Source organism: Otolemur garnettii, unplaced genomic scaffold, assembly GCF_000181295.1.
Source record: "Otolemur garnettii isolate 467f Iridium unplaced genomic scaffold, OtoGar3 scaffold00031, whole genome shotgun sequence".
Taxonomy (NCBI): domain Eukaryota; kingdom Metazoa; phylum Chordata; class Mammalia; order Primates; family Galagidae; genus Otolemur; species Otolemur garnettii.
This window is the reverse complement of record NW_003852426.1, coordinates 2441510-2452176: the sequence shown is the minus strand read 5'-3', so window position 1 is coordinate 2452176 and position 10667 is coordinate 2441510. Positions and strand designations below refer to the sequence as shown.

The following is a 10667-nucleotide window of genomic DNA, read 5'->3' as shown; positions in this document are numbered from 1 at the left end:
AGCTACTTGGGAGGCTGAGGCAGGAGACTCGCTTGAGCCCAGGAGTTGGAGATTGCTGTGCGCTGTGATGCCACAGTACTCTACCCAGGGGGATAGCTTGAGGCTCTTTCTCAAAAAAAAGAAAAAGAAAAAATGGTGCCAATGGACTTGCTCAACAAGGGATTGCCTTCATTTTTTTTTCTTGAGACAGAGCCTCAACCTGTCCCCCTGGGTAGAGTGACATGGCATCACAGCTCACAGCAACCTCTAACTCCTGGGCTCAAGTGACTCTCCTGCCTCTGTCTCCCAGGTAGCTGGGACCACAGGTGCCCACCACAACGCCCGGCTATTTTTTGGTTGCAGCCGTCATTGTTGTTTGGCGGCCCAGGCTGGATTTGAACCCTCCACCTTAGGTGTATGTGGCTGGTGCCTTAGCCACTTGAGCCACAGGTGCCGAGCCCACATCCACCTAATTAAAAAAAAAATGTATTTGTAAGGAGGCACCTGTGACTCAAAAGGGTAGGGCGCTGGTCCCATAGGCTGGAGGTGGCAGGTTTAAATCCAGACCCGGCCAAAAAAAAAAAAAAAAAAAACAACCTGCAAAAACAATTTATTTGTACAGGCCAGGCGCAGTGGCTCACACCTATAATCCTAGCACTCTGGGAGGCCAAGGTGGATGGATTGCTTGAGCTCACAAGGTTGAGATTAGCCTGAACAAGAGTGAGACCCTATCTCTACTAAAAATAGAAACTGAGGCAAGAGGATCGCTTGGGCCCAAGAGTTGGATGTTGCTGCCATGACACTCTACCCAGGGTGACAGCTTGAGACTCTGTCTCAAGAAAACATAATTTTTTTTTTCAGTAGAGACAAGATCTTGATGTTGCCCAGGTTGGTCTTCAACTCCTGTCCTCTAGTGATCTTCCCTATCTCCCAAAGTGCTAGGATTACAGGTATGAGCCACCACACTCCTTGGTTCTAGGAATCTTCCTGTCTCAGCCTCCTGAGTAGCTAGAACTACAGGTGCTTGCCACCATGCCTGGATAATTTTTCCAAAAACTATTTGTTTTGAGACAGTTTCAATTTGTCACTCCCAATAGAGTGCCATGGTGTCATAGCTCACATCAACCTCAAAGTCTTGGGCTCAAGCAATTCTCTTGCCTCAATCTATCAAGTAGCTGGGACTACAGGCACCTGCCACAGCGCTCAGCTATTTTTAGAGATGGGATCTTGTTCTAGCTCAGGCTGGTCTTGAACTCGAGAGCTCAGGTGATTGACCGACCTCGGCCTTTCAGAGTGCTGGGATAACAGGCGTGAGCCACCATATCCAGCCATAATTTTTCAATTTTTGTATGGACAGGGGCCTTGCTCTTGCTCAGGCTGGTCTTAAACTAATGACATCAAACAATTCTCCCGTCTTGTCTTCCCATAGTGCTAGGATTGAAGCATAAGTTCTATATGCACTCTGGGAAACCAAAATCTGTGACTCGCTTTATTGTGATACTCGCTGTATTGTAGTAGTTTGGAAGTGAAACTGAAATACCTCCTCAGTATGCCTGGGTAACCCTGCAGTTATGTGTAATGCACTGTGTCTTTTATTTGTGTGTGTAAAAGCACTTTTTATGTAATGCATGCTTTATAGGTTCTCAGTAAATGTGAGTTAAATGGTGAATAAAATATAAATGAGTGGATATCTCAAGGGGTGATAAGCCCCTGGGGAAGGTACTAGATAAAGCTGTCCACTCCTAGAGTGTATTCCTTTAGTGGAGATCTGAATACGATTGAGTCCTCACTTCTCTATCAGCTGCACTTATTCCCCTGCCACACCACTCAAGTCAACACCATCAAAATACAGCTGTTACCACCTACCCAGGTTCATTGCCGCTGTTCTAGAGGAAGCCTATACACAGAGACAGCAGATGTTACAGCAGAAAAAGGTGTTTAATTCTGTAGAGTGCTAAGCAGGAAGGTAGGAGTGTCCACCTCCCCAAGAATTTGGGAAACTCAATTTTTTTTTTTTTTGAGACAGAGTCTCAAGCTGTCACCTTGGGTAGAGTGCTGTGGCATCACAGCTCACAGCTACCTCAAACTCTTGGGCTTAAGCGATTCTCTTGCCTCAGCCTCCCAAGTAGCTGGGACTACAGGTGCCTGCCACAACGCCCAACTATTTTTTGGTTGCAGTTGTCATTGTTACTTAGCAGGCCCTGTCCAGGTTCGAACCCGCCACCCTAGGTGTATGTGGCTGGCGCCATGCCAACTGAGCTACGGTGCCACTGGAAGATAAGATTTTTAAGGATAGTTTGGTGGGCAAAGGATTAGGCAATAGGTTTGGTAATTGGCTGAGTTCAAGGAACCATCTGTTCCTTGGTATGGTCTAGACTCTTGAAGATATGTCAAAAACTACCTTTAGGTTCTGAAGAGCGATGTTATCTACAGAGAAAGTTAAGAATCTTTGTGACCACCAGCTATATGACTCCAGAATAGCAATTATAAAGAAGCCAACAAGGGGACAGTGGCTAATTACTGTCATTATTTCTAGCTGGTCCTATGTCTTATTTTTAGTTAGGACCTTGCCACAGTTCTCAGATTGTACCTCTTTATTAATTTTTAAGGGTAATTTCATAACCAGGCGTAGTAGCACGCCCCTGTAGTCTCAGCTACTCAGGAGGCTGAGGCAGGAAAAACTCTTGAGCCCAGGAGTTGGAAGTTATAGCGAGCTATGATTAAGCCACTGCATTCCAGCCTGAGTGACAAAGTGAGACCCTGTCTCTATAAAAATAAAAGACTTTAAAAAGCTAAAAACCCCACAAAAATGAACAAAAAACACTATCAAAGTAAAACAGAATGATAGCTATGCAAATACAGCTTCCAGACACAGTCCACAATAACCCTTCACCCCACCACTCATCAATCAGCTTCCTTCTTCTAATCCTCTCATAGAAATTCTAAAGCAGCCCTAGAGGGTCCTCTGCTGGTTGGGGGTAAGGGGTCAGACTCCAGGAAGGGAAAGGGTGGGGTGGGGCCTGGGCACTGGGGAGCAGTGGGGAGGGGAAGTAGGTTGACTTCTGGGCCCAGAAGGGCTCCTAGAGTCTTATTCTAGGTAAAGGACTGGTTTTCTTGAACCTCAGAAGGTTGGGGAACCACATCCTGGTCTCACCAGCCTATCCGCCTACCTACCCTGGGGTTAGCAGCCATCTCAGCCTCACACTCCCTCACACACTTAGGCAACTTGCCCACAAGCTGGTCCTCTTTGCCCCCTAGAGACCCAGATGTCTACATTAGCAGCATCCTCTATCCTCAGGGGGAATACGCATTTGATGCTCGAGCTCCCTGGTGGTTGAGGTCCTTGACAAATGATGTATGAGTCCTCTTTTTTTTTTTTCAGACAGAATGTCTATCTCCCAGAATAGAGTGCCGAGGCATCAGCCTAACTCACGGCAACCTCAGCCTCCTGGGCTCAAGCTATCTTCTGCTTTAGCCTCCCAAATAGCTGGGACTAAGGTACTCACCACAGCGCCCAGATAATTTTTCTATTTCTAGTAGAGGTTTCACTCTTGCTTAGGCTAGTTTTCAACTACTGAGCTCAAGAAATCCTCCCGTCTTGGCCTCCCAGAGTGCTAGAATTACAGGCATGAGCCACAGCATCAAGCCTTGTGTGAGTCCTCTGTGTCACAGGAAGCTCCCCACCCCCATCTGGTGATCAAAGGCGTGACTGGCCACAAGTAGTGGGTCATACCAGTTCTACCCAGACCTCACGGCTCAAGTCCACTTGGGACACTCTGACATGGACTGGATGCCGTTGTTCATCTTGATCATGGCCCATCCAGGTGACTGGGTGTGCGCGGAGGATCCCCAGGGATGTGGGGCTGGGAGGAAGAAGATGGGGAAGGCTGGACTAGAGGCCCCAGGGAGCAGGTCTGGTGAGAACTGAACATTGAGATTTATTATCTAGGGTCTAGACATATAATTAGGAGTTTGAGAGACCCAATTATATCTAAGATAAATTTCTTAGTGAAACTGTTTTTTAATGGACTAAGAGACCTTAACTATGAGCCATTTCCATGAACTAAAACAGAAGTTCTTAAAGATTCCTGGGAACCTGGGACAAATTTTCTGGCTCCACACCAGATCTACTGAATGAAAAACTCTTGAGGGTGGGCCCAAGAATTTGTCTTTTTATAAAAAATAATATTTATTTTTTTCATTTTTTGAAATCAAGTCTTACTCTGTCCCCCTGGCTAGAATGGCATCATCATAACTCATTGGAATTTCAAACTCCTGAGTTTAAGCAATCCTCTTGTCTCAGCTTCCCAAGTAGCTGAGACTACAGGTGCATACCAGTACACCTGGCTAGTTTTTCTTATTTTTAGTAGAGACAGTGTCTCACTCTTGCTCAAGTTGGTCTCAAACTCCTGAGCTTAAGCAATCCACCTGCCTGGGCCCCGCCAAGAGTGCTAGGATTACAGGCATGAGCCACCGTGCTTGGCCCCAGGAATTTGTCTTTTTCTTTCTTTCTTTCTTTTTTTTTTTTTGTGAGACAGAGTTTCAACAAAAACAGTTTTATGGTTGGGGGTAGTGTTGGCCTGGGTAGAATGCCATGGGGTCACAGCTCACAGCAACCTCAAACTCTTGGGCTTAAGTGATTCTTTTGCCTCAGCCTCCCAAGTAGCTGGGACTACAGGCGACCACCACAACACCTGGCTATTTTTTGTTTCTAGTTGTCATTGTTGTTTGGTGGGCCTGGGTTGGGTTTAAACCTGCCAGTCTGGTGTATGTGGCTGGCGCTCTAGCTGCTGAGCTACAAGCGCGAGCCCCAGGAATTTGTCTTAACAAACAAGCTGGAGAACAACTGGAGTAGAATGACTAGTGAATTTCCCTAGCTAGAGGATTTAATTAGAAATTTTAATATTTGGATGAGTTAAATAGGAATCTCAACCAATTACAGTCATGTCTTCACTTGGAGATTTAATTAGTTCATGCTCTTTAACAAAAAATAAAAGAGGAAGGATGGCTTACTATAGAAAGCCATTGGTGCTAAAAAAATACCTGAAAAAACACAATTAGTTTTTTCATTTTTTTTTTTTTTTTTTTTTGAGACAGAGTCTCACTATGTCACCCGTGGTAGAGTGATATGGCGTCACAGCTCACAGCAAGAGGTTTGGGCTCAAGCAATTCTCTTGCCTCAGCCTTCCAAGTCCCCAAGTAGTTGGGACTACAGGCACCTGCTACAGTAATGCCTGGCTATGTTTTGGTTGCAGTTGTCATTGTTGTTTAGTAGGCCTGGGCCAGGCTCTAACTCACCAGCCTCAGTGTATGTGGCCGGCGCCCTACTCACTGAGCTACAGGCACTGAGCCAAAAAACATAATTAGTAATATTAGTTAACTAGGCTACTATTCATTAAGGAACTTTACCCTCACTATGACAGGTTAAATTTCAGCTAGACAAGTTACTAGAGAACATCTAGCTGGAGCAGCAGTTTTCAACCTTTGTAACAATGAAAATACATCCTGCATATCAGATATTTACCTTACGATTCATAACAGTAGTAAAATTACAGTTATGAAGTAGCGATGAAAATAATTTTATGGGCTCGGCGCCTATAGCTCAACCGGCTAAGGCGCCAGCCACGTACACCTAAGGTGGCGGGTTCGAATCCCCAGCCCGGACCCGCCAAACAACAATGACGGCTGCAACCAAAAAATAGCCGGGCGTTGTGGCGGGCGCCTGTGGTCCCAGCTACTTGGGAGGCGGAGGCAGGAGACTCGCTTGAGCCCAGGAGTTGGAGGTTGCTGTGAGCTGTAATGCCACGGCACTCTACCCAGGGGGACAGCTTGAGGCTCTGTCTCAAAAAAAAAAAAAAAAAAAAGAAAATAATTTTATGGTTGGAAGTCACCACAATATGAGGAACTGTATTAAAGGGTCACGGCAATAGGAAAGTTGAGAACCACTGAGGAGGATGATGGTAGAGGGTGAAGGCGAGAGTTGCCATGGGAAAGAATTTGATAAATGATTTAATAAGCAATGTTAAGAAATCAGATTGGGGCTGGGCTTGATGGCTCACACCTATAATATTACCAGTCTGGGAGGCTGAGGTGGAAGGATTGCTTGAGATCAGGAATTTAAGACTAGCCTGAGCAAGAGTGAGACCCTGTCTCTACTAAAAATAGAACAATCAGCTAGGTGTAGTGGTGTGCACCTGTAGTCTCAGCTACTTGGGAAGCTGAGACAAGAGGATTGCTTGAACTCAGGAGTTTGAAATTGCAATGAGTTAGGATGACAGCATTCTAGGCAGGGGACAGAATGAGAATCTATCTCCAAAAGAAATAAATTGGGGCAGCGCCTGTGGCTCAAAGGTGTAGGGCACTGGCCCCATATGCTGGAGGTGGCAGGTTCAAACCCAGCCCCAGCTAAAAAAAAAAAAAAAAAAAAAAGAGAGAAATAAAACAATAGATAAAAAGAAGGAGAAAAAATGAAACTAGTTTGGGAAAGATGAAAGGATTTAATGATTCTCTATGTGTTGGTCCCAATGCACCTGACATGTATTCCAAACTGTCTTGTCTTTTTTCTTTGGAGTAACTAGGAAGCTGGTTCTCTGGGTCTGTTCTCTGCTCACAGGATCCTGTGCTCTCTGGGTGTTCCAGCCTCCCGAAATTCTTACACAAGAAGGATCTTCTGCCTTCCTGCCCTGTTCCTTCAATGCTGGCCAAGGGAGACTGGCCATTGGCTTTGTCAAATGGTTCCGAGACAAGGTGGCTCCAGGGAAGGAGGTGAGGAATGGGACCCCAGAGTTCAGGGGCCGCCTGGTCCCCCTTGCCTCTTCCCGCTTCCTTTGTGACCACCAGGCTGAGCTGCACATCTTGAACATCCGAGGCCATGATGCTGGCATCTACGTGTGCAGGGTGGAGGTCCTGGGCCTGGGTGTTGGGACAGGGAATGGGACTCGGCTGGTGGTGGAGAAAGGTGAGGCATTGGGAGTCAGGGATCCTCCCAGGAAGCCCCCTGCCTTACACCCCTCCTGTGCCTGTGCACACTTCCTCCTCAAGACCCCATTTACCAAGCCCCTTCCTCTACTGTCTCCATCTAGGACATCCTCAGCCAGGGGTTGGTACAGTCTTTCTCCTTCGGGCAGGACTCTATGCCTTCAGTTTTCTGTCTGTGGCCGTGGGCAGCACCCTCTACTACCAGGGCAAATGTGAGTAAAGGACCCAGGGCAATAATGATGGATGAGATGGGAGGGACATAAGAGGGTTGGAGAAGGGGGGACTGAGATCAAGAAGAGAAGGAGACCTTTGGAGTGGCGGCACAGAGCAGCTCTTGTCCTCTCTCCCACCAGGCCACTGTCACCTGGGAACACACTGTCACTCCCTGGACAGCCTCTGAAGAGTCATTCCAGACCGTAATGATCCCAAACCCTCTTCAAAAGACTCCAATAAATCGTGCTCTGCTCCATCATGAACTCCTCCTTATAACTCTCAGACTTTCTTCTCCATTCTCCAGATGCCCAGTACTCCTCCCCCTGGATTCCCCCAGCTCTTAACTCCTTCCCCCAAGTCTGACTTGCAGTGCTCCCAAGGAGGAAGCTTCCCAGCTCCTGTGCCTAGGACCACTCCCACCACTACCCAGAAGCTCAGAATAGCCCCTTTCCTAAGGAGGCTGAGCCTGATTCTCCTGAAAAATGGGGATTATCAGATCTGATTCTTTTTTTTTTTTTTGAGCCAGAGTCTCACTATGTTGCCCTGGGTAGAGTGCCTTGGTGTCACAGCTTACAGCAACCTCTAACTCTTGGGCTTAGGCGATTCTCTTGCCTCAGCCTCTCAAGTAGCTGGGACTACAGGTGCCTGCCACAGTGCCTGGTTATTTTTTGTTGTTGTTGCTGTTTGGCTGGCACAGGTTTGAACCCCCTACCCTCAGTGTATGGGGCCAACGCCCTACTCACTGAGCCATAGGCCCCGCCAAGATTATTCTTACGTATCTACTGCACTTTCCTGCCAGGCCCACAAATACTCTTTTCTGGCCCTCAAAGAAGCTCCAGTCCCTAAACACCCTTATTCATTCAATAAATCTCTACTTGACTCCAGAGTGGGTGCGGGCAGTGCCTGTGGCTCAGAGGAGTAAGGCACTGGCCCCATATGCCGGAGGTGGTGGGTTCAAACCCAGCCCTGGCCAAAAAAAAAAAAACAACTGCCAGAGTGGGTAGGACAGTGAGCCACATAAGTTTTGATGATGGTCATTGTGAATGGGGCTTGAGATGGACTGAGAGGACTGAGAGGACGGAGACATAGAAGGTGCGATGGCCATAGTCTTTACTGGATGAACAGCAGGGTGACCCTGACCATCAGCCTGGGTCAAGGGAGGCATCTGGGACACTCAGGTGGGTTTTTTATTGGCAATAGAAGCATAATCGCCACTGGGGTCCACATTGGTGCCTTCCTCTTCTCTGTTCTGGAGGTCAAGTCCCTTGGTGCTGCTCACTGGCAGCCTCTGTAGAGATGCGTAATGGAGCTCTTGCTCTGGGAGCTGGGCCTGGCCAAGGCAGAAGGTGCTGATGGAAGGAGCCACCCTTGGGTCCTTCCCTGCTGTGTTCTTGGTGTTCTGAGTTCTGCAGCCACCTCCTGTCTTTCTCACCTCCCTGCCTCTCTGGAGCCTCTTTCCCTTCCTCTCTCTCTCCTCTTTCTCTCTCTCCCTCTTTGTCTCTCCATCTCCCTCCCTCCCTCTTTTTCTCCCTCCCCTTCTCTCTCTCTCTTGCCCCTTTCTCTCATTGCCTTCTCTTTGTGTCTCATTTTCTCCCCGTCTCTCACTCTTATCCTCTCTCTCCTACCTTTTCTCTTGGATTCTCTCTCTCTTATTTTCTCCATGTCTCTCTTTCTTGCCCTTATTTTCTCTGCCCCTCTCATGCTCCTGCTTTCTCTCTCCTGTCTTTTGGCCCCTGTCCCTCTTCCTGGCTCTTAGCTGACTTGCTCCCCACCACCCATTCAGGTTCTCTCTTGCCCTCCCCTTCCCTGTTCTCAGACTCACCCAGCTCCTCTCCAGCCTCTTCACTGGAAAAAAAGAAGCAGTTTAGTACAGCCCCATCTCCCAGCGCTCCTCCCTGGCTCCCACCCCCTTGGCAGGGGTTTGTTCACTTGCTGACTTCCTCGGGCTTCCCATGGCCAGACGCCTGGCCTCTCTGATACTCTCACCTCTCCCACCCAACTCCCACCTTCTTCCTCACCCAGGGCCTGTCAGGACTGATGGGGAAGAGAGCAGGAAAGGGGATGGGTATGCTGAGGGAGGCCTTGCTGTGGGGTAAATGAGGGGGGAAGGGGACTCACCTCTGCGATGGAGCCGACATAGGCAGGTGGACAGGATGACCACAGCAAACAGCAGGAGCCCTCCCAGCCCCAAGCCCGCAAAGAGGTAAATTTTTGCTGTAGGGAAGAGGGCTGAAGGTCAGAGGGCCCACTCTCTCTTCAGCCCAGCCCAGGCTCTGGGTTCGTTGGGGGTTTATCACATCCCCTCTCCAATAGTTTTAGAGGCAGAAAACTACACTCTCAGATCTTCACCCACCTCACTTCCTGCCAGGGGTGTGCTCCCTCCCAGCTACCCCAGCTCACCTTATCTGCAACTGCTCATCCCCCACAGGCTTCCCACCATGATCCCTGCTGTTTCTGGGCCTCCTGTGAAGTGCTTTTTCCTCCTGCACTGGCTGCCTGGGAAGCCCTGACTACCTAGTCATGAACTGCACACACCACTGCTCACCCATTACTCTTTGAGCACCTGTGCAGAAGTGAGGGGCCCTTTACTTACTGTCAAAATCCAGCATTAGGTTTGCAGGAAGAACTGGCCTGGAGGTCAGGAATTGTAGCTCTTTTAAGCTAAATGGCCAAGGGCTAGTCTCGTGCCTCACGTACTTTATCTGTAAAGTGAGGGGCCCTCTGTTATAATTCTCCTGGGCCAAGAAGTCTTACCTATGTGCCAACTGTGAGCTGGGCACTTTTCATTCATCACCACTAATTTCCACAACAATGAAGGATATTTTAGTGCCCTTTGCCCAGGTGAGGACCTGAGACTCAAGCCTGGACTTTACTAGGCAATCCATCCCGGAAGGGTAGAGCTAGGGTTCAAGGCTGGCTCTGTCCAGCTCCAGAGCCCACCCCCTTCTCTCTGCCCTCACCTGGCCAGGTGGCTTAGGGGGGCCTCCCCAGCACTTGGTAGTCTAAGGGCTGGTGAGGGGCTGATGGGAGGACCTAAGGTCTGAGTGGAGGTGGGTGCTGGAGGAAAAATAAGGAAGATGGTATCAGGGCATCCACCAGCTGGGCTACTCCCTCAGCCCCAGACCACCATGGGAGCATGGAGCCCCACTTGGCTGCTGTGGAGAGCTGCTTCCCGCAGGCAGATACTGCTGGGGCTAAAGTAGGGCATGAAGAAATGTCTGGGGCCCCATAACTTCCCCTCAGGCTCTTCCTGTCCTCCCTCCACTAGTTCCTGTTTGAGGGCAAAGTGGGGGCCACTGACTTCATCCCAGAGCCAGATACATTAACTACAGCTAGAAACTGAGACCCTCTGGGTTTAAGAGGAATGTCAGGGGGTGGGGGAAGCCCAGGTAGAAGAGAGCGCTAGGCTCGGCGCCTATAGCTCAACCGGCTAAGGCGCCAGCCACATACACCTAAGGTGGCAGGTTCGAATCCCCAGCCCGGACCCGCCAAACAAC

At 48.9% G+C, this 10667-nt stretch overlaps 2 protein-coding genes across 3 annotated transcripts in view; one reads left to right on the top strand and one right to left on the bottom strand.

The window, feature by feature from the left end:
- Nucleotides 1-3664: 3664 nt before the first annotated feature.
- On the top strand, nucleotides 3665-7446 carry NCR3 (natural cytotoxicity triggering receptor 3). Its single transcript, XM_012804738.2, has 4 exons — nucleotides 3665-3803; nucleotides 6593-6937; nucleotides 7062-7169; nucleotides 7311-7446. The coding sequence occupies exons 1-4, from the start codon at nucleotides 3761-3763 to the stop codon at nucleotides 7355-7357; spliced, it is 543 nt and encodes a 180-aa protein (XP_012660192.1). The 5' UTR covers nucleotides 3665-3760; the 3' UTR covers nucleotides 7358-7446.
- Nucleotides 7447-8275: 829 nt separating this feature from the next.
- The window catches only part of LST1 (leukocyte specific transcript 1), a 6726-nt gene continuing 4334 nt past the window's right edge, over nucleotides 8276-10667 (bottom strand). For both annotated transcript variants that reach the window (XM_023512946.1, XM_012804728.2), the window contains 4 exons: nucleotides 9764-9872; nucleotides 9289-9384; nucleotides 8993-9015; nucleotides 8276-8500 (listed from right to left, as the gene is read on the bottom strand). In XM_023512946.1, the coding sequence (XP_023368714.1) occupies nucleotides 8345-8500; nucleotides 8993-9015; nucleotides 9289-9384; nucleotides 9764-9779 (291 nt within the window). In that variant the 5' untranslated portion in view covers nucleotides 9780-9872 and the 3' untranslated portion in view covers nucleotides 8276-8344. The remainder of the gene's footprint in view (nucleotides 8501-8992; nucleotides 9016-9288; nucleotides 9385-9763; nucleotides 9873-10667) is intronic.

What these genes read in the sequence shown, in the direction of transcription:
- NCR3 (XM_012804738.2), top strand. Translation starts at nt 3,761, where the DNA reads ATGGACTGGATGCCGTTGTTCATCTTGATCATGGCCCATCCAG. An exon ending in CTTGATCATGGCCCATCCAG is followed by an intron (nt 3,804 to 6,592) that starts GTGACTGGGTGT and finishes CTCTGCTCACAG; the next exon opens with GATCCTGTGCTCTCTGGGTG. An exon ending in CCTCTACTACCAGGGCAAAT is followed by an intron (nt 7,170 to 7,310) that starts GTGAGTAAAGGA and finishes CTCTCCCACCAG; the next exon opens with GCCACTGTCACCTGGGAACA.